At 39.5% G+C, this 24,164-nt stretch overlaps 1 protein-coding gene across 2 annotated transcripts in view; it reads right to left on the bottom strand.

Annotated features, from left to right (window-relative positions):
* Positions 1-24,164, bottom strand: part of ADAMTS12 (ADAM metallopeptidase with thrombospondin type 1 motif 12) — a 141,006-nt gene that overhangs the window by 90,352 nt on the left and 26,490 nt on the right. For both annotated transcript variants that reach the window (XM_051804437.1, XM_051804436.1), the window contains exon 3: positions 221-395. In XM_051804437.1, the coding sequence (XP_051660397.1) occupies positions 221-395 (175 nt within the window). The remainder of the gene's footprint in view (positions 1-220; positions 396-24,164) is intronic.

The raw sequence follows: 24,164 nt of genomic DNA, 5'->3' as shown, positions 1-24,164 counted from the left end.
AAACATATCCCAGCAGTCATAAGGAGGATTTAAGTTTTCAGAAAGGAACCCAGATGGGTGGCTCCTGAGGCATTTTGACTGACATGCTCCCATTTTGCGTAATCTCTTCTTGCAGAATTACAAAAAGCCTGGCAGAAAGAAAGGTATACAGCACTAGAAAATATAAGATGTTTGAAGAGATTCAGAAAGCAGATAAGCAGAAATCCAGCAAAATTTGTACCATTCAATCCACATGCTTGTTCGCTTTCCATTGGGGTGGCCCGTCTTCTCCTCAAAGCATTTCGAAGGTTATTTGCCCCATATATAATATGGGGATGGGGTGTTCCCTCCTTCTGTGGATGCTTTTTAATAGGCTCAATGAAGTAATCCCCATGGGGCAGATGGAAATATCCAGTCTGAAAATAAGCACAAAAGAGTTAATCTCTACTGTCCAGTACTGGAAGTCAAAAATAAATACTCTTTTCATATCATCATCCCTGAGCTTTTCTCGTAAGCCAGTCATTACAATGAAGAAATATGAACACAATGGGTTTTCAGCATTTATTTGGCTGCATACATTGAGGTTGTTTCACACCTCACAAAGACGTAACAGTCCAAAGGGTAACAGAAAAAATATCTTTCTCCTAATAACCTGAAATCCTGAGGCAAAGGCTCTCATATTTTTACAAAGCCACAAAAAGGTCGAAAGTTAATTTGCCAAACATGATGCACTAGAAGGAGTTGCATCTTGTTCTTCTGGTGTTTTGCATTCATTCCCTGGAGAACAAGACTGGAATAGAAGCTGTTTCATCAGTGCAAATCGAAATTCTGCTCCTAGCTGCTATTCCACAGTCAATTACCCAACCCATCAGACGGGTTGGACTGTGTGGTTTACTCTTGACTCAGACTACAAACGCTTTCTGGCCCCAAGGCATGCAATGGAAGAAATAAACCGTCTTTCATGAATTAGCAAGTCATTAGGATCGTACAGTAGACGAACTGAAAAAGGCCGTAACATTTCTCATGCTATAACTTTCATATCAACCTCCCTGCTTTCCCTGAGTTACAGGGCATTGGATCCCCATCTGGACTACACAGGATTAGTTTACGCTTCCACAGGATTAGTTTACACCTCCCTCTGCCATGATCTAGATCCATGCAAACAGACACGGCCTTGGTCCCTCGTGTCTCAGCATTTTTGCAGGGATTGCGAACATTGCAAAACCATTGCACAGCCCTTTCGCTTCAAGACATAAGGAACAGTAAAGCTCTAAATCAAAAGCAAAGGATCTACTGACATCCTAGCCCACACTGGGGATGTGACAGGAGGCTAAGATATTCCACTGCTATGGCTTTTTTCCCCCCTCCACTTTCTTGCTGTGGTCAGTGCAGCCTTCTTAACTTGTTCAGGAGCAGGAAAAAATGCTGTAACCCTCTGTTCCTGCAGCTGCTGTACTGAAATTTACAAGGACACACAAACTAAAAACCCTTTTCAAACACTCCAAAGTCTTACAGTTTCTCTGGACAGTTGTGAAAGCCAGTATGAGGGTAAGAATATGAAGGAAATCATATGAATGAAATGAAAGTATTCTTATAAAACTGTAAAATAACCATGTACAAGAAGACCAAAGGCAGCTCAGTGAGATCACTTAAGTCCCCCCTACCAGACACCTTCTGTCTCCACACTGATTGCCACAGGCCCAATACATCCCACTGCAAACCTGTGCAAATAAATAACTGTGAGTGTAATTTCACAGTTTGCCCAACAGTGCTGAGAAGCAGAAACTCTTTCTTTCCAATAAAAGTCAAAGTTTTAAAGTCAGAGGCTGGCCTTTGTTTGAAACCTTGTTTACATCCATAAAGTTTCAAAGGTTCAGAACTCAAAGTCACATATATTTGTTCATCTGGGATTACAGCTAATGCCTCTACGGTTTCTGTTTCATTTTTAAGAAAAAAGAAACAGGACTTCTGATTCTTAAAAATGACATACAAAAAATGCTCAGGTTTCTGTTTAAGTTATAAATCAGAATATAGGACTTAAGACACACTACAAAAGCAGTAAGTCCCATGGTTATATTGGATAAAAATGTCAGGTAAAATTCCCTTTGCTGATTAAATATGTCTTCACCTTCGCTCTTTATAGTTGTTCTTTTCTTACTAACAAATACAACAGCAAGAATTTCTCATTTAAAGTCCATCAGATTTCAAGCTATGTAAATACAATATACGCTTTTTCTGAGCTGTTTGTAGCATCACCTCCCTTTGAATGCATTCACACGCTCAGAAGATACAAAGGAGTCCTGTTATGAAAGCCTCCTTGGAAATAAGCCAGTCATATTTACATTTATTACAGAGTTTAGTTATCATCACAGAAAAAAAATAACTGCAGACAAGTTTTGCACATTTAACCTTCTCTATGAAAAGCTACCACGTAATACAGTAATAGAAATGGCCAGAAAATAGGGGCGGGGTGTGGGTGTGTGTTTGTTTGGGGGTGAAGAGTGTGTGTGGGCAGGGTGTGGGTGTTTCCCTCAATGCCTACAGATCAAAATCTAAAAGTCCACCACAGAATTTTTTTCTTAATTGTTGTTCTCCCTTCCTTCAAATCTCACCCTTCACCCTCAAATTCTGACATCCTGTGGCTGGAAGTGTTTACCATACTGTATGTGGAAGTGGTGCTACATTACCTAATGGGATTATTAATTCACGTGCTTAATTACTTTGACACAAACAGTTTCCTGAACACACCACATCTCCTGCATTGCATATTGCTTGCCAGGAGGACATGGTGATCCTGGGACAAAGTTTTCAAATAACTTTCTTGAATTTCAGTAGAATTAGCATTTTCCAGTGGAAGGCACATATTTTCCACATATTTCTTCTGGTCAAAAGTTTGGGGAGTTTGTCAAAATACATTTGCTGGCAGAATCTTTTCAATCAGTTCCATGTGGGAAGCTGAAGCTGAGTCCTGTGGGAAGGGAAAGAGCAGCTTTAGCCTTGGCTATGGTTTTGCAGCTGCAGTGATATTCCAGACAGGAGGGGCTAGTATTAGTGGGTGTATGTCAGGAGAAAAAGGAAGGGAAAACCCAACAATTTGCAGTTTAAAGCTACAATAACTGAGTATGCTGACAATAATGCCAAAAAAATAACATCTGTAGTGGGAACAGTGTGTAGCTCACTGAAAGCAAACAATATTTCTGGCAATATATTTCAGAAAATTTTTCTGACAATGGGGCAGTGACAGACTCTGAAAACACATTGACTTTTAGAAGCAACACGAAATAAAAATAAGAAGAAAAGGTTCTGGTTTTGCCTTTAGGTACTTTGCTCCAGGTGCTTACTACAACTGTAATGCGTGGTAAGTGAAATTAAGTTTGACTAAAAGAATTACAGAAAAAATTGTGCCATAGGAAACATGAATTACCAGAGAACTGTAGCTGCATATAATCTTAACTGAGCTGGTGAAATAAATTATCTGTTAACACTACACATGCTAAATTTATTTCAGCTAATCACTTAGTTCCTTTCTGTGTGTCACTTTTTTTTTCCCCCCAAGGATCTTTCTCTTTGAGTTTGTCATATGTTCCTATCTCAGCCAAAACAAAACCTAAACATTCAAATGAGATTTTCACCTCCATCCTCAGATAGAGCTAATAAAAATGGACCAGTCATGCTGTTGCTCATGCAGAAAGAGGTTGATTTTTTTTTTTTTTATGTTCTGAGTAATTTGACAGAAGATTTTATGAACATCACCCACTGAAAAGGACAGCACTCTACCTCTTATATAGGAATACAGAAAAAAACTATGCTTTCGTCAGGATTTGGTAAAGAAGGTGCTACTGGAATTCAGCCTTATAGTTTAACATATCTTTGCACCAAAATTAAAATATCTTATTTTTAAGACAACAAGATGACTAAAAGAACAGGATACAATCATACCACAAGATTTAATATTCTTTTGTCACAGATTGTAGATTTTAGAAGCTGCCAGAAATCTGACCAGAGATCCAGACATAGGCCCTGCACATTGTGGGCTCAGAAAGTTCAGACACAGAGGATAGGAAACAACATATCAATTCATAGCCAAATTTACAGCAGGTTGGATTTTCGTGGAAGAAAATAAGATATCAAGAGAGGAAGAAGTGTCTTGACAACCTCCAGATCTCAGGTTCTTAAGGGACAGACATCAGTTCTGGATGTTTCAGAGGTGCAGGTCTTTCTGGCTGGGGACATACACTCAGCAAAGGAGAAAAGTCATGTCTCTAGGGTCATGTATATCAGCTACCACTTACAATACATGATCACTCAGCTGAGAGACTTGACAGAGAGTCAGTTCTCTGGATGCATCAACTTGTTGGTGACCACACTAGACTTCATTTCCTCTTTTCACTGTTATTGAGCAGGACAGATTCATCCCTTTTCCCACAGTTTAGTGGAGATGGGGACTTGGATGAAGGTTATCTAGGATATGATTTAAGAAACTAAGGCATTAAAAAACTTTTCTAGAAATGGGTAAGAGAAGCAAACAGTCCAAATCCTGTCTTCATTTACTCCTCTGCTGTGCTACGGAAACAGTTCAGGAATAATTTCTATAGATCTCCAACTCACTGAGAGCTTTGCATCTCATACAGAATCTGAAGCAGCCTGGCTACATTCATTTCTACTCAAGGAAATTATCTGTGGAATTAATCTTGCATGGAGATTTGAGCATGAAAATGTACAACTTGGAACACATAATTTTAAAAGACATCTCTGTTCACACTTCAGGTCACGCCATCCTCCACAATCATCCTTATTGCCTATCCTAAAAGCATTCATTATTTCTTCCAAGTATTCTGTGATTTTCCTTAGAAGAAACAGTCCAGGTGTCTTATTCCCACGTTCACTTTTGGGTGCCCTGTTGCCTGCAGCAGCTTTATTTGCATTGTAGAAATATCTTACTTCTTTTCTTAAAACAGAAGATCCACAAATGACTGATGATCACTGTGTGACCATGAAGCTGTTTAGAGCCTCATTAGTCTCTCTGTAGGGTTCTGCTTTAAAATCTCCAGCAGCTCATGAAGAACATGAAGCCATGTTCCCAGAGCTTCTACATCTCTTACATACATGTATTACAGGGCCCAGCAGCAGTCATTTCATGTTGTCCATTTCTAAAAGGGCCTTTCAGCTTCCTCCCACATTCTCACTTTCTACTTTTCCAAATATGTCCCATTTGATCTGCATAAGCCCAAACTTTGCTGCTCTGAAGCTCAGATATATAATTAAATTCCAACAGGGTAAAAATTTATTGTCCACTAGAGAATTAGTAACCGAACATTTTTATGGTCTTAAAAAAGAGCAAAGATAGTACTTAATAAATTTTACACAACTTTCAGTGTTGGTTATACTAAGCTGAAACAAGCCTGTGTTTGCCACATGCTAAGCATCCAGCAGGTAGATGGTACGACACAGCTGACTCGTAATTCATTAACTCAAACACAGTTTGAACTCCTATTCTATTTACTAGCGTGATTTCCACACAGCAGTGAGAGACAGGCTGCTAAAGGCTGTCTGAAGTCCAGAGCACTCCGAAGACCTGGGGGCTCCTTTGGTCAATATTTCATTGTCGCTCAGTTGCTGCTAAGTCTGTTGTGCCTTTGATGAAGACAAGGTTGCAGCTCTTCGGGCTGCCCAGTCTGCCCAAAGTGTGTGAGGTGACACCCCACTGGGACAGCTGAGTGGATGGTGCCCTGTCAGTGCTCTGAGCCTCATCACATAGCAAGTTACAACACTCTCAAGGACAAAACACACCCAAGAGTTGTTTCTCCAAGTGCAAGAGGCTTACTTTGACTACAGTCATGAGTTGGCGAGACCAGCAAGTTTTGACTTCATTTGGGATCCAAAATCAACTCAGCAAGTATTACTGTTCTGAGACAGAACAAAAAGTTTGCCCAATTCCTCCGAAGACTGTTAGGGGGAGGAGGAAAGAGCAACAGCTGTTTTACTCCTGGAAAATACTCTTGGAATATCTAATTCATATATTTCTAATAAACTTGTTCAGAAAGCACTGTATCCAGGAGGCTTACAATGTAGAAACTAGTTGGGTTTTTTTCTCATTAATATCAGAACAGCCTCTCAGGAAAATGAAAATAAACAATGCAAAAATGGTTCGTACTTCTCAGCATTTGAAATCCCCTCAGAGACTTTCAATGTGAAGTTCTGAAGCTTTGATTTGGAAGCCAGTAAATTTTTACAGATTGCAAAGCAGATCACATTTGATGATTTAAAGCCTATGTAATGCTGAAGAGTGAAGATTTAACACTGGATTGGTAAGAGGTTCCTTGCCTAAACAGTGCTTTGTATTTGGAATAAAAAGACAAGGAAGAGGATCCACAAAGCAAACATGATTTCTAATCACAGAGACAGAAAGTACTACAGCTGTTTTGGCTTCCTGCTCACTTACATTCTAAAACTAATTGCAAACTAGTGAGCATGACAATGTTAATACTGTGGAGTTCAAACTTTATTAGAGAATAACTAAATGCAAACATTTGATCAAATGACAAGTGGCATTGTTTCTATTGACAAGTATTGTTTGTATTACTGTGACCTACAGGAACCCTAGTCAACAGCCAGAAAGCAGAGACACAAATGATGACAGCTGCCACAACGTGTGCAGATAGATGGAAGAAAGCACAATTATCCCATTTTACAGTGGATGAAAGTCTGTCAGGAGCTTTACTCTTCTGGAGAGCAGAGCAAGAGAAGGTCACAGCCCAGCTTCTTCCTCTCCCCAGAAATTATTTTGCTTGATGAAACAGAACTCTATGAGGGAAAGCAATATCAGGCAGGACTACAATGACCCACCTCACAACACTCTTCTCTTAGCTTCATTCTGTCCAGCCCAAAACTAAGCAGAAGTATCAAGAGCAAACAGTATGTTGTAGGTCTGCATTCATCATAGATGTGTTGGGAGAGGCTTCTGCCTCCCTTTTCCCCAAACTCATGAAGTCTGTGGCTGCACAGCACAGACAGGACTTAGGAATGAATTTCAACATGCCTCACAAGAGTCATGTCACCACTTATCGTGGAAGTGTCATTTCAAGGTGACTTAAAAGGCAGCCCATACTGATGCTCTCAACCTCTTCTTTACTTACCATTTATTGTTTCCAACGAGTTTCCAAAAAGTGACTCCCTCATACTGAAGGATAAGCTCAGAGCAGTATTGTGACATGAAGTTTCTGCTCAGTGCCTACATGAGGAATCATGGATTCTGCTCAACAACTGCAGCTTGAAATACACTGCCCTCGTTTCCATGGGTGGTGTGAGAAAGCAGCTGCTCTGTTTGCTATGCACAGCCTTGGAACAGGCTGTGAGCCATGCTCAAGCTGCAGCTTGTTGTGCTATCACTGGGGAGGAATGAAGGGGGAGGGAGCTTATCAAAACCAAATACCTTACAAAACAGGAAAATTCAGTCCCTGGCTGAGGGCAGCTCTGGCATGTTAAGACAGCAGTGTGAGTGACATGCTACACCAAAAAAGTTATTCTGTGTCACAAATCAGTGTCTGTGTTAGAAAAGGACTGAGAGTGAGAAATAGGAAGTGGAAGGAGACGAGAAAAGAAATTAAAGGAAACCGTAAGAACAAGATTCAAATGGAGATCCAGAACTTGCAGGTCAAACTGCATCTCTAGTACACAGCTGATGCTTAGCACATGGCAATCTGGGAACCAGCATGACAATAACTGGCAATCACAACAGTTACACAGAATCATAACTTCTTCTGGCCTCAGTCAAATTACATGCCACTCATTTGACTTTCCCAGGTATTTCTGCCTGTCTGAGAAAGGAGACCAATGTGCTTTTACAACTGCATCTGGAATACCACCATAAATGTTTTTACAAACCCAGGACGAGTCCCAGCTCCCATGTATGCCAAAGCTGAAGGCTGATCAGATTCAGCATTGGGTTCAGGTCAGTTTAAAAGCACAAAACACTTGAGTTAGCTCTGAACGTGCCTCAAATTCAGTCTTGAAGCTTGAACTCTGACTGAAAGCCATTTCCATTGATATGAGAGGTGCAGTGCATGCACAAATTTACCTGTGCATTCAAGACACTACATCTAACAGGCAGAAAATTAACTTCTCTCTCAGATCTACAGAGAGATGACCTATACTCTGAAATAAGAACAAAAGCCTGCAAGACAAGCCAATACTCCTCAATCTACTAACAATCAAGTTTCTGCTCAAAACTTAGAAGGACATGCACTCAATAAAAAGCAAATCAAATTCAGTACAAAACCAGTAACTGAGTAAACCACTTAACTAAGACTAGCACAACATCTCTGCTAATTTCCAGGCCCCTTCTGCTAGGAGTTTGATCTGATGAAATATCAACTGCCTTCTCTGTGATGATGAATACTTCAAAGTACTTCTGAAGCTGATGGGAAATCAACAAGTTTAACTTCTTCCAGAGTAAGACTGTGTATAATGAGCACCTGAAAAGGCTGGAAAACAGACAACCTGGGGAAGCAGCAAGTGGCACAGACAATCTAGAGAGTTCCTGCATGTTTACTATCTTCCCTGGCAAAAAAGGTAGAGAACTTCAAAAGAAGCTGGCAGGCAATAAAATATTTTTTTTACCCAATACAGACTTAAACTGAAAGAGCAATTATTAGAAGCATAGAATGGTTTGGGTTGGAAGGGACCTTCCAACCCCTCCCACCATGGGCAGAATGCCATCCAGTACACCAGGGCTCAATGCCCCATTCAACCTGGCCTTGAACACTTTCAGGGATGGGGCACACGCAACTCTCACTGTCAAGAATTTCTTGCTAATATCTGTTCTAAACCTGTCCTCTGTCAGTTTAAAGCCTGATGTTCTATCACCACATGCCTTTGTAAAAAGTCCCTCTCCAGCTTTCTTGTAGCCGCTCTAGGTACTGTAAACTGTCAGAAGGTCTCCCAAAATCACTCTCTTCTCCAGGTTGAACAGCCCCAACTCTCCCAGCCTGTCCTTATAGCAGAGGTGATCTACCCTTTGATCATCTTCGTGATCCTCCTCTAGACTCACACTGGCAGGTTCACATCCCTCCTATGCTGGGGGCCCCAGAGCTGGATGAAGAGCTCCAGGACGGGTCTCACCCGAGCGCAGCAGAGGGGCAGAATCACCTCCCTCAACCTGCTGCCCACACTGCTCTGGATGCAGCCATGCAGCCCCAGAGATGATTGGCTTCCAGGCCAAACGTGTCTCTCTAGATTAGAAACAAAGATGTCGTGTGGCACAGTGTCCTGGTAGATGCCACAGAAAATTGCAAATCAGAAATGGTACAGAGAAGTACCAGAAACCACTGGATAAATCAGTGTAGGGAAGATTAGTCTCTCATTTTTAAATGGCAAAAGAGCACCTGCAGCTCAGAAACAGGTGTATGTCAATGAGACATCCCTATTTTCCAGCCTATTCTTACGCCTCTTGCCAGAAATCTGCTATTGACCATTATCTCCTCCTGAAAATCAGTCATATGCCAAGGGTCAGGCAAATTAAATCCCTCCATCAACATGCAACACCCATAAGTTCGAAGAATCTAAAGGTTAGATTTCAGTTTAAATATTATTAATTTAGAATTTCCATTTTAAACTGTTTTCATACATGTGTTTGTTTTCTTTGTAGACTATTTCTATTAAAAAAATAGTGTTTCTCTGTTGAAAAAATTATTGGTGTTATTTCAAACTGACACTTTCCATCAAAATCATTCTTTTGTCTGCAAAGAGATTGCTTTAGCTGTTTTGGAAATACAGCACTTTTTGCAAGAAAAGTATTTCATTTGGTCTGCTTAAAAGCAGCAGTCAGTCGTTTAGGTTTGAATGCAATAGTCTGTACCATAATAGAAAAAAAAAAAGGCAAAATAGAAAAGAATTGAGCTATTTATCTGGGGAAAAAATGCAGTAAAATATTCTTTGGAACCATGAGGAAAAATACTTTGCTATAATAATAAAAGGACTCATTTTCTTTCTGTTCTTCTGTCATGTCTTCTTTTGCTCACAGGATGTTAAGTTTTGTCTTTAAAACTGGCATGTTTTGAAATCCTCATGATGTAACTCCCAGGAATTCCGAAACAATGAAAATCCCCTAAAACTCAAAAAGAGGCACAGATGTTCAGCTTTTCTAATAATTCAGCATTTAGTTTCCTTAAGATGTTCAACACTTTTTATGTGACAGTGATACAGTGAGATGTAGGAAAATATGAGAATAAGAAAATACTTTTTGTACAGATAAGACAGATGTTGTCTGCAAATGAAACATCTTCCTGAAGACATGCTCACAGTTCTGTACGATAAAATATTTCACTGAAAAAGTTTACTCAAACCTAAAAGACATTAAGTATCTTCAGCTAATACTTGGCATAATTCTTGCTAATTTAAGAACACTGAAAATTCAAAAACTTAACATCAATGGAGACAAATAGAAGATACTAAATATTAGATCATACACAGTCCTGACAGAATTCCAGTGGACTTAAGAATTCTTTAAAAAGAGGTATATTTGACACATAAACCTCTAATAAGCTTTTGTGTGGTGAGAAAACTGTTAACAAACAAATTTATGAGGGAATTCTGGACTGAATCAATAATTCACAATTTACCTCTTTCATATGTGAACTTAGAAAAACAGTATGTACAATAAACAATTCATTCTGCTCTTACTATTGACCAGAGCTGCTCAGCTAAATGCTGAAATTTTACTGCAGAAATCTTTTCAACCAAGACATGAAATCAGGACTTTTTCACAGACATTTTCAAACAAATATTTTTGTACAGGATGATGCCAGATCATGACAGATCCACTGAAGTACCAGTAATGGAAAAGCTATCATTAAAAAACAATGGTTTTGCACAAGGTAAGCAAAAGGTTTTTTTGTTGTTGTTCCTCTCCAAAACAATTCAGGCGAGATTGCCTTGAGTTGATGTGTTCCTTTGTCAGTGTTAGGTCTTTTCTTCCCTCTCACAATGAAAATCAGAAAATAAACAAATACATCCCTGGCTAAACCTCATTGATTTTTTTGCAGCAGGAATGGATCTGACAGTCTACATTACGACAAACCATATGTGGATTCCAAAGGCAATAAATAATCCTCTCTAGGCTCAGATGCAAAACATATGCATTGTTCCCATCCCCTTTTGTCACTTTAAAATATGCTTGACCATACTCTATGCTCAGTACTCAACAAGTGAAGGCACTTATGGATCCCAAACTCACATTTTGCATGAGAAGACTCTCAAGACAGATCCTGCCAGAGCAGAGCTGAAAACACAGGGGTGGTTTAGTACAACTGGCTCTTAAAAATCACTTTCAGCAGGCTTATTTGCCCAGTGCTGCTGGCTGTTTTCCAATAGCTACACCACCCACTCCTAGTCCAGGATACACTTTCTCCTTTCCTTCCACAGCCTAGGTCTTCCCCACCCTCTGAAAAGGTTGTTCTTTGGCAAGACATCTCTGGGTTCTGCCTAACTTTCTTAAAAACATCAAGACTCGCACTTATATTTCTGCAGTTTCAGCAGGTCTGCCCAGTGCTGCTGAGAGGACAACAGCTGCCCTGCCCAGTGCCTGCCTATCCAGGGTTCAGCTACCCTCCTCTTTTGGCTGGAGACCTCCTTATTAAGTTACTCCCCAAACTATCCAAAACCCTGTGTTTAACTTCCTGTGATTCCATTAATTTGACACAGTCTTTGACTAAGTTTCACTGAGAGGCATTTGAGAATATTTAAAGACAAAATGCTTCTATCTTCAGTCTCCTTACTTTTCAGACAATCTTTTCTGAAAGTTTTTTCCACAGATCAACACTCAGCCATTATTTTGTGAGGGTCCAGGGAAGCTGTTGGGATTTGATTGTCTGCTGTCCTGAAACAATAATTCTGCTAATTCAGGAAGACTGTGACACAGAAATGAGCATTTGAAATCATGTCCAGCTCTGTCACAGCAGTATATAGTGGAGACAGAAGCAAATGAAGGATAAGCAAAAGACGTAGTTACACACACACAGATTAAAACCAAGCACACGTGAAACAAGAGTTACAACAGGGATCACAGTTGGATCCCTACAATTACAGAAGATTTGAGCAACTGTGCACTACAGCTATACTAGAACTGAGAAAAGAACTCTTAGCACAGGAATTTTTAATGAATCCTCGACTTGCAACAAACCTTCAGACCTCTGTCTCATTCTATTAGGAATGCATAAACAAAAATAAGTTATTTTAATTACATTTGCAGTCCTAGATGGAACATTTGTTAAATATATATACATATATATATGTTAGCCCTTTTAAAATGATATATAAATTACTTTCCTCTACAGCCACAAATCTTCTAGAAATATCATACTCCTGCTTGCATGTGTGCCTGTATATGAAAAAGACAAGGAGACAGAAATATGGAGCATATGAGCTCATATGATTGATCCCCCATCACAGACACTTCACACGTGAGGAATCCACAAGGATTTTTGGACAAAAATCCTTTTTGTGAAAGGCACAACTCAGAATTACCTGTAGGACTAACAACCAACAACTAACAACTAACAAATGATAGATTCTGTCACTAATCTTAGTGACATTAATACTGACACTAATATTGCTGTCAGGCCTGGTGACACTAATACCCAGGGCCAAACACTGCCTTGCTGGTGACACACACCTTGTGCACCACATTAGGAACACTCAAAGAATTACTGGGATTTGCCAGTTTCAGAACTGAAAAGCTCAGCAAACTCTGAAAATCAAACAGAAAACTTCATTCTCTTTGCTGAAAGGAAAAGGTGGAACAGCAAAATGTACGCCTAACACACCATTTTCCAAGGAAAAACATCCCTTTCCAGTCTGCATTCATCCTGCTGCCTTTTGTTCTACACTCACAGTCTCATAGCAATTTTTGGTGATATATATGCAGAACCTACCACAATGCCTGTGACTCAGACACACAGCACTCCCGCCATGTGAATTAGTACTCTTTATAATAATAACAATAAAAATGAGTAATTCCCAACAGGAGGAAAGTTTACTTTACTGTTTGGGCTCCCTACAGAGATACAGCTTGAGAAACTATCCAACAAACAATACTATGTACACTCATTTGCCACAATGAGATGCATGTGTGGGTTTACAGACCTCCCTATGAGACTCAGCAACAAAAATCATCCATGTTACAGCCAAAGCTGAAAAATGTCATGCTTTATCTCCTGAGGTACCTAGCAAACCCTTTGTGTGGTAGCCAAGGCAGAGTTCATCATAAAAACATGCTTCCCGTGAATCTCTATGACTGGCCGCTAATTAAGTCTTTTTTTTTTCCCCGATGTCTGACAGAGTCCAGAATCTGTTAAAAATACACAAAATACAGAGGAATCAGAAGCACATCAGAAAGCCAATCTATAACGGAGACAATTGCCTGTGTGCCCAAGTTTGTCTGTTTCTGCTTTTACAAATGCATTGATCCAGGCCACTTCTGGTCCTCCAAGAATAGCAATTTATTAGTCTCCTTTCAAATCATAACAAAGTCTGGGGTAAATTTTTCATTTTTATTTTGGAACATTTACTACTTTTCAAACACAGAATTTTCATATCCCAGAAAAGCTTCCCAATCCCTATGCTTCAAGTTAAACATAATCTTTTCCTGGGTAATTAACATCATGTCTGCTAAGAGTGAAAGAATAAGGATTTCATCACAGTCCTCTGCTTTTGTGGTCTGATTTTTAATAGGAAACCCCAAATGGAAACAAAAATCTGAAAGCAGGATGGTGAAATGAACATAAGAAATGCATTTGGATTAATTTCCATTAGATCTTTATACAAGTTCAAACCTGTCCACTTAGGCCACAGCATGCTTCTACCATCATCTGGAATTCGGAAAACACATTCATTTAATAAATGGCACATTTTGCAATTCACTATCAAAGAAGAAAATCATATGCTTTAAAACATTTTGGAGGAACACACAGAAAACTTTTCAAAGATCCTGTTTATAAAAATGCCATAGTGTTTTCATTCCTCTGTTCAGGTGAGTACTGCTGTGACTGCTTCCTCATGGTGTAATTACCTCCTGCCATCCTTCCACCTGCACTGGCTGCAGTCGTCCATTGACTAAATGAGTGAAACAGTTCAGGCAGTCGAGGTTATTGCCATCACTGTGTTCTGCTTCCACAGGCTATAGGCATGAACTAAGTAACAAAGTTTGTGATTCTGCTCAACTTGCTTTGAAGGTTGGTGTTGCAGAATTCTACCTCTGAGTCTGCCACCCAAGAATCAACCTCAAAATATCTGCTGAACTAAACCTCAGTCATATATTTTGTAAGGACAAGGACAGATTCTGATGATTGACAGCCTGATCTGATAAAGCTGTGAAAGCCTTCACAGAAGAAGAGTTGTAGGCATCAGAGTGATTTAAGGTGTTGTTCAAGCAGGTCACCCCATGACAAATATCTGATGGTAGAGATCTGGACTCTTTAGTGGGACAGACTCTACCACAGAGGCTCTACTATGTTGTTCAGGCACATATTCTGGACATCCTTACATCTCTGGTATATTCCCCAAATACTTCTGGAGTCAGCGCTCTGTGTGGAATTGCAGACTGAATTGCTCTGGGGTGGAAAAAGGTGAGTAGAGCTGGAGAAAAGCCAGAACCTTTCTAAAAGGCCAATATTTTAGCCATGTTGATGCAAGAAATAACCTTAAAATATTCCTTCTTTTCTTCATGCTTACCTTGCTCCTTCTAAAACTGAACACTGCAGAATGATATGGCAGCTTTAGCAGAACTCAGCCCTTTCCTCACTGAGACACCAAAGCATCTTTGAAGATTCGGAGATTAGAAGAGTTGGTCAAACCCACACAGAGGGCTGGGGAGCAGGAAGGGCTACTACACAGAGTCCTCGATCTCAAGTGAAGTTCTGGTGCTTGTTCCCCGAAGAAAACCCAGGGCGGGAATTGCAAGCTGCGGTGAATAAACAAACCCGTGTCATGGCGTAGCACTGGAGGGCAGCAGGATGTTTTGTCAAGAAGGTCTTTTTCTAACCACAGGCTACAATCTCCTGGCTTACTGTGACAGTGACTACTAACTGGAATAAACACTACCACCTTGAAAGCACCGTCAGAGCCTTTGATCTCATGTTTAAATCATCACACAAGCAACTCTGGGTTGTGCTTTTATAACTTTGTCTGTGGAAAAAAATAAGCATCTCCACAGGATGGAATCCAACCACGGACTAGAGAAGTACCACAGATTAAGGAGGTATCAAATTTAAAATCTCATTTTGCTGGGTGGGAAGGCTCTAGAGCGAGGTATTCAGGGTAACATTAGGTGGTAAAAAGAACAGGAATCAGCTGAAGTAGGCAGCAGAAATCAAAGCTGACACTGAACTGTTAGCATTGCCTAATTCCATATTTGGTACTAGTTTGAGCTGAGATCTTTCAGCAAGGCCAATGGGATAGAATAACCAAGTCCCCTGTAGCACTGCTGTCCTACAGTCCCTTGTGAATATGGAAAGACACAACTGGTAACATAAGCAGGGAATTTAAGCAGACAGGATTTGACAGTAAAGAGCAAAGATTTTTCTCTGATCTTTGAAACACTATTGAATCTTACAAGCAGAATGTTCTCCCTCTTCGGAGTTTGAGAGCATGATTTGAAAGACACTTAACACATTGAGCTCCAGTGCTGACTCCAGACAGAAAAACAATTTAGCTTGATAGAAAAAGTTACCTCAAAATTATTTTATTTAAATACAGGATTCAGTCAACAGACAAGAGGAAAAAGAGTCTGACACCCTTTCATGGTAGCTCGATGCACCAGTACCCAGTTGCTTGCATCTCTGTGGAATACTAAATCATAAAGGTTCAAGCAATGGACTGGCTTTTTCTTTTTGAACTAGAAAGGAGCAATTTTCCTCCCCAGACAAGAACAGCCAGGCCAATCTGCCTGTGGGCAGTTTAATTAAATATCTCTAATTTCCTGACATTGAGTAGCCGTGTTTGCCCATCCGTATTCTTCACTGGTAAATCATTTGTTACCATCGCGATCAGAAGCATCTGCTCTCTGAGGGAAAAACACTATTCTTTTTTAACTGGCAACACACAGAATGCAATACTGGAAGTGCCTGTTTTTTATTCTGACTTATGCAAGTTGGGCTGACTTGCATTATGATGAAATATGTGCAGTAATGAAAAACAGAACAGAGTTAAAATAAAAATCAATTGCTCATATGCCATATTACCAAGGTTCTAGTAATGGCATGAAACAGAAAGGAATTTTAAAAAAAAGCAAGAACAGCATGAAGAGTCACTGTGTAGCACCACAGAAGGAGAAGAAGAAAGTATGTTCCCCATTTCCAGCTGGTCACCAGTTCAAATCCTGACCAAACAGACGCAGCTACTGCGCAATAAAGGTCTTGTTTATGCTCTGATTCTGGTCTAAACTATGCTGTGCAGTAAATTTGTGGGAGTTTACTGTAAATCTAATTGAGTACAAAAATTCACAGCAGTGAGAACTGGACTATGGTGAATGGAGCAGTGACTGAAAAGACTCCTGACTATATTCTGAGGGTCAATGATCCCAAACTGAAACACACGTCAGAAGCACAAGTTTAAACTGGAAGAGAGAAACCAGATTACTAGTTTCAAAAGCGAAATCATGCCATCACCAGCCCCCATCACTGCAGAAATGCATCTGCAGATGACTGCAGAGTCTTCAAAAGCACCCCTGAAGAAAGTCAGAGGACCCTATTCAGTAGAGCCAAGGAGCATCTACAGATTTTGTGTCTACATGATATTTGACTATAGAACAGCTACCAAGGAAACTGTTACTTTAATCAGTCTTACATTAGCAAATAGGCCACATATTGACTTGTTTTTAGAGAGACTTCTCATTGTTGCTTTTACTCATTTTTATTCCCTCCCTGCACCCCCAGTGTCTTGTCTCTGGCAAACCCAGTAAAAATGAATCCCAGATGTTAAATTTATTCTTACAGGCTGAAACAAAGAAAAAAAAATTAATTACCACCCTAGTGCTGGGCAAATTGGACCCAATGAGCTCCATCCATAATTTAGTAATTTTCAAGGCCAAAATCAAACTCCAGACATGGCATTCATCAGCCCAAATAAAATATAAACCTATGCGTTTGTGTCGCAGGATCTCTGTCATAATCAGCAAAGAACAGGGAAGTTCATCTAATCTGAACCATCAATCTTGGGATGAGATAAACTGCACCCAACTGAATGTCCTAGAACTGTCCTCTTCATTGGCCCTGTAGAAGATGTGGAAAAGCAGAGAAGTGGACACAGTCATCTCTAGTCCCATACATCATTTACATTGACCTGGGATACCATTAGACTATTCTGTGTTCCACTGCAGTTTTCTCTCTGCCACACTGGTGAACACCAAATAGCAATACTGAGTTGTAAAAAACTGACTGCTGCCAAGTCTGTATTGCTGTGTGAAGTTCAGATACCTGGAGCATAATATCTTCATCTAACTTACGTAAAATCTGGCATGTGTACATAACACTGCAGCCCAACAAGCAGTATTGAGGATATTATCCACTGCACAGAGATATTTCTAATCACCACAGGAGGAATGCATAAAGATATTGGAATATAAATAATGCCAATAAAGCTGTTATACACTCTGTGGTGTGGCAGATAAAAATCATTCTGCTCTAATGTAGTAGCTTCTGCAGTGCTATAATAAGATACTTTGGATCTGAGCACCATTTCCCCAAAACCTTGCTTGCAGGTCCTCATTTTCCTGCAGGATCTTTTTGTAGACATTTGTAAGAGCACAGCCAGAATTTCTTGTTGATTCATCCACTGGAAACCCTTTCCCTCACTCTTTGCTAATGCTCTGTACCAGCTTTCTAGTAATTGCAAACTAGAATTAGCAAGCAGCAGCTAAACTGGGATTACTGCAGCACCCCATACACTGCTATGTTTGCCTTGAATTTCTGGCTGCTCCTGGAGCTGAAGTGCTGATTTGACAAATGGGACATTTGCTGGCTATTTAGGAATTCTTAACTGGTTTTAAAAGAGCAATATATGTAAAACTGTACACACACAGTGACAAAGTCTTAACAGCCACTTACATGCAACAGACTTTTCAGGATACTACCTAAGTTCTTCCCCTTAATTCCACAGCTCTATTAGTCAAAATTGTGAGCTTTTATCAGAGAATAGCATTATTTTTAATGCAAATTATGTCAGCTTTGCTCAGGCAGTGCAACAACTTCACAGGCTGATGATGCAAGATACCAGGAGAGTGTTAGAAACCCTGTTAATATGAAGGAGTTTGTCCAAACAATTAAGTACTAAATAACAACTAGAATGGCATTTTTGTGCTAATAACTCTGTTCATATTCCAAATTCCAGTCCTCATGTGTAATCATTCCAACAAAATTGCAACTGATTGCAGCTATACCTAATATGGCATTGAGTTTCAGATTTTGGACCACAGCACTACAATATGGGCTATTTCTGAATAAAATCCACCTCATCAGCCAAGTTATAAAATGAACAGAAAGAGTAGGGGCACATTCCACTTCAGCTTTTGCAATAACTCCATTTTTCTCCAATACAATCAACTGTTTCTTAAGCCCCGTGCAAGTATTTTACTAACATTTCTTTAAACATCAATATGCAATTCATGACCTAGCTGTTAAGGGTTTGGCAGAGGTTGATTTTTACATTTGTGTCTCCCAAAGCCAACATAACTACTGTCTGATTCCCCTGCTAATGTCTAGTGGTGCAGCCACAGGACAATGGACAAATCCAGATTCTCCTGTCTCCTTTGCTGCTCTACCCTTTTACAGCAACTCACCATATTTAAGAATGAGGAAGGTTGTACAATCAGACCAACATTTGCTTCTATGTGTGACCATAAGCTGGAAGAGAATAAAGGACCTATTACTAAAGCAAACTCTGATAATTTAATTCTGCCACTGCATCTGTTATAGCTTCATATTTGTCACGGGGTACATCACTAACACAAAGCCTCATAAGCAAGCTCTGGTAACATTAGTTTTTTTGCTTGTTTGTTTTTATATCCAAACTGCAGTGGAAGCTGGTGGGAACTGAACATCCAAACACTTGTGATTTTACATTGTCAAGTAAAGAACAAAGAACTTTCTAATACTTTATAATAAATATTTTAAAGCAGTGAGCACATCTGATTTTGACCTCTCTGTATTCAGAGTTAAAATATATAGAAGGTAATAATACTATCACGTTAACCATTTTAGTTTTATGAAAAATGCCTGCATTTTCTGTATCACAGTGATGATCACATAAAAACTCAGAAAGAGCTACATAAGTCTGTTCACGTAATAAAAAAAAAAAACAACCCAAACATGTTCTCATTAAACAAAACATGGGTCCACATGGCAAGCAATGAGACGCAGCTGAATTGGCAACAGTTAAGTGCCATTAGGAACATTTGAAAGAAATCAACACGGAAAGAATTTATGACCAAGTGTTTGAAACCTCTCATACCACATGCACCCTTGATTCAGTGACATGACATTGTAACAGCAACACTGCACCATTTCTCAGCCTTAATTATCAGCTGTAATGCTGCTAAAGTGGATTCCTTCAATACGAACCTTTTTTTGTTTTATTTGCTGTATATTCTTTCCCATACATTGCCACCTTTTGCAGGAATGATACATTTGACAAGTACACCATGCTCACTGCTCCAAAGCACCTTCTCACAGAATGGCCACCAAAAATAAAGAGCACAGAGCAGGATGTATTTTATAAGATAGCATAGAGTGGTAACTGTTTAAAAAAAAAAAAAAGACAGAAAGACAAGATACACAAACCCACCAATGACAGTGCTTTAATGCAACTGTTTCTAATCCTCCATAATAGAATTACAGGACTGTAAAAAAGACCATACATACGGCTTGCCAGTATCTGCTACTCTCACACATATGAAATCAACAAAATCTTATTTTTAAAAGCTCAGAGGGATGCACGAGACTGAGCCTGTCTCCTAGAGACCGAGCTTTACTTGAATGAACATCCAGACATAACCAGGCATTCACGGTCTCAAACAAACTTCCGGATACAATAATCCTTTTTTGTTGCTATCTGTTCTTCTCTTATTTTGCATGTAATCAGCAACCTATTCCTGGAACCTGAAGAGAGGGGGTTTTTTCCTTAAGTTTTTCTAGGGCAACTATCAGCTTTCAAAAACACCTCTCCTAAAGAGGGAAAACGATGCAGTTTCATCAAATTCATCTACAGTTCATTAATTCAGTTTGCTTTGAAACAATAGGAACAAAGAAAGTCCTAAATAAGAACATCAAGCAAATAAAAGCTGATCTAAAAGAAAGAGATTTACCCACTGTAGTATTGTTCATGCCATTCCCCATACTATTTGTTTGTACACAATTTTTCAGTGTTCAGACACACACAACATCCAAACCTTGGTCCCAGACACCTCTCCTCTCCCAGTAACACTATTGACTGGCTGGGAGACTCAGGAGAGCCACTTCTGTACAAATATACCACCTGTAAGAAGGAGGAGCACTTCTCAACCTCACCAAAATAAAATTATAAACAGCAGAGAGGGATAAGGTGTCCTTAGTGAAAGAAACAGAGTGTCTGAGTATCTTCAGATTTCAGATGCAATTCTAAACTCTGACTGCTGACACTGGGGATGAGTCAGGTGCAAATGCAACCTAGTTTAAAGACTGGAAAAAACACTTTTTTTAAACATCTTTCAGCAGCAGTCTAACCAATTTTTAGATGCACGTAGTTGTGGGAAAAGCCTAGAGAAACCGCCTTCAATGAAAATTTGCCTTTGGCAAAGAAAGATACAAGCTCAGAGGGATAAAACACATCTAGTTCACTCATTTAAACACTGCAGAAGCAGTCAGAATATCTGCACAGAACTGCCACCTTGCACCTACAGCAAAAATAAAGTTGCAAAGGCCATTGAAAATGAGACATTACTCATTTCTAATGGTCTTCCTAAAGAAGAAATGGTTACATTTTGCAACAGTGGAGATTTCTTATCAATCCTAACCAGTGGAAATGAAAGAACATGTTTCAGTCAGCAGCATAATCATCCAACAGATTATTATAACCAGCTACCACAGATACAGAAACCCCAGATTTGCCAGGGAAACGACGTAGCTTTGGTCTATCCTGTTGTATGGCCAGCATATTTGGGATTGTAATCTAAATATCTGTCTAGAAATAACAGAACTCTGAAGAAAGAATGAATATAATCTGTGCCAAGCAAACATTATTTTTAGATGTCCAACTGAAACACTGAAGACTAAACTAAACCCTAACTGTGGGATTAAGATACATCTTCCTGACATCAAACCATCAGAGACTAGCTGAAAGGAACCTGCACCACTTTCTGCAACACAGCAAATTTACTTACCAGAATCCTCTGGATATACCAAACAATTTCCTGCACTTATGGGACTTCAGACATTTAAGGTTTTATTTGACCTCCTTCTGCCATTCATGTATGTCAAAAACCTTTATCAAGTCTAGCACACTAGGTACTTAAACCATTAAGAAAAAATACAAGAATCTGCACATCCTCCATTTTGGTTTAATTACTACACTGCCTCACACTGCTTTTCCTCAGCATGCACAGCATCAGGTATTTTTGATCAGAGATTTTTTGTTGTGGGTTTTAATTTGATTTTTGGAGGGCGTTGGAGTTGGTTTTTTTAGATGACTATGCCTCCACCTTCATTTCCACAGAGCAGGTGCCTTCCCCAAAAAAGAAAGAGCAGGAACTGAATGCTATACCATCTTCATTGAGTGCAGTTAAAAAAAAGAGCAAAACCTTCCTGTTCATTCCCCTGCTCTGGTTTCCCACCTCTCTGTGTTTTTAAGGATCATAATCCACATAATCCAAAGGAATCCACAGTCAATACCAGAAAAACAGTCTTATTTCCTAATTTGATTACATCTGTACAGCTGCTGATTTTGTAGGTTCAGATAAAAACTGGAGTCGAAGGCTCAAAAATAAAGTTCTTTACCTCTGGGATGTTAATACCATGTTTACATTCAGAAAGATTGGAGGTCTTCCTTGAAAAGCAAATCAAAAAAGCAAACAGGATTAAGTTTAAGATCCATGTGGTCTATGTCAGGGAAGGGCTGTACAATGAAGCTCTCAGTGCTTCATTACTCTCAGAGCTCTCTCTGAGCTCAGTGGTTTGAATACTTCAGAAGGAATCAATTTAGTCACCTACTTATGCAGATACACCACAGATTTAAGCATTGAATTCCAGATGGTTAAGATCTAAGGCTAAAGTAAGTCCTGCATTTTCTGGATATGGCAGGGAGAAATGAAAATCTCTTGAGTTGAACCTTGACATGGCTTGCCTCTTTACTGATCACAATATTCTTCCAAGTAGGTTGGAACACAAAAGATGAATATTATTTCCCAAAATCATCACCAGGACTACAGTTAACTTTGTGTTGCCTTCACTAGAACCTGTGTCTGCAGCCAAGCTGCAGGTGAGATGTTAGTGTGTGGGATCTTTCAGGGTTGGTTAGATCCAGAAAGCAAGCAGACTAAATCCTTCTGTGGAACTGTGGTAGGATTTTATACCTGTCTTAACAACTAAACAAGGCTTCAGACAGACAAGTTTTACTAAGTTCAGCACATACAACAAGAGGACTATGACTGGGGGGAAAAGATATCCAAACTAGCAACTATGAGATGCAATCTATAAAAATGCTTGAGAGGTTAGGGTTTCTCCAGATTAATTTTTACTTCTTTTACCACAAGAAAAATAATAAAGAAGAGCTTCTTTGAAGAGGATACGCAGGAAGGCCAGCTGTGTCAGTCACGCACATCCCTCCACCTCCTCTAAAAAGAAGAGTTATGATTTCAAAGACATTCCTATGTACAGCCAGGTGTGAAAAGTCTTATAGCCCAGAGCCACAATGAAAAAGCCATTTCAATTTCATTTATTACCTTCGCGCACCAGAGCTGCCAAACAGGCAAAAACACAGAGGGAAAACTCTGGATTTTATTAAGTTTTTGAACAGAAATATTGATTCAAGCCAAGCTCGTGTAGAACTAAAAGTCTACACCGTCTTTAAAATTCAACTAAGTGATAGCACTTAAGCAACCAGATTCTTGAGATGACAATTTAGCAGCTGCTGGTAACAAGAATAAATCTTGATACACGGTTACTTAATATACTTTCAGATTTCAATAAACTGCCTCTCATTTAAGACATGTAATAGGTCCTGGATTTAGTTATAGCAACGCACAAAGGGTGCACTAACACCAGTGGGTTAAAACACAGCAGCAGATGCTGAATTCTCCTAATCCAGGACAGGAGACGTCTGTCTGGACTGCTGGCAGGAGGTGGAGTTTGCTGGAGCTGGATCTTTCCAGGACCTGGTCTGATCCTTGCTCTTGCATCTTCATATTCCACCGCATTACCAAGTGCAGATGTGAGTGCACACAGATGAGTACCCAGGCAAGCCTGGCCACAGGTGAGCTGCTACATAATCTCTTTGCTACTCTCCTTCAGTTACCCCATACTTAACAGAAGGCCACTTGTCCAACCAAGCAGCAGCTAAACAATCCTGCTGACTGTCATCCCTGTCCAATTCTTCATTCTTGGAATATCATTAGAGAGTCCATTCCCTTCACTACAGCAAGATGACAAGAAATAGTCTTTGAACACAGCAGATTTAGGAACACTTGGCCTTCAATTATGAAATCCAGTGTTTTCTACTACACATTCAGAGACAGTTTACTCTCTATTAAAATTTAAAAAAAAAAATCCTAACATAAAGGCAGGAATATAAATGGTTTCTAAAAAAATAAAAGTATTTAAAAATGGAGCAGGAAGTCATACTTCTAGTTATTTGATACCCATTTCGTGAATCTGTGGATATCTCCACACCATACCTATTAAACTAAAGTGTAGGAGACATTGCTGGAAACATCAAAACCACAAAAAAAATGAAAACAAAAACAAAAACAAACACAGTCCTTACATATAATAACATAATTTGAGATAAGGAACAACAAGTTCACTTAACATTTTACAGGATAATAGAGGGCAGTGAGAGACAAGAGTATTCCAAAACTCTCATTTTTGCTGTTAGCTATTGCTGAGTTTGATTGCCACAGATCATTAACAAGTTCCTTGACGAATTCAAAAGCAGTAAGAAATCAA

This window comes from Manacus candei, unplaced genomic scaffold (assembly GCF_025592945.1).
Source record: "Manacus candei isolate 608988 ecotype Guabito, Panama unplaced genomic scaffold, ASM2559294v1 h1tg000061l, whole genome shotgun sequence".
NCBI lineage: Eukaryota > Metazoa > Chordata > Aves > Passeriformes > Pipridae > Manacus > Manacus candei.
The sequence above is the reverse complement of the archived record's forward strand: the minus strand, read 5'-3'. Positions and strand labels throughout refer to the sequence as shown.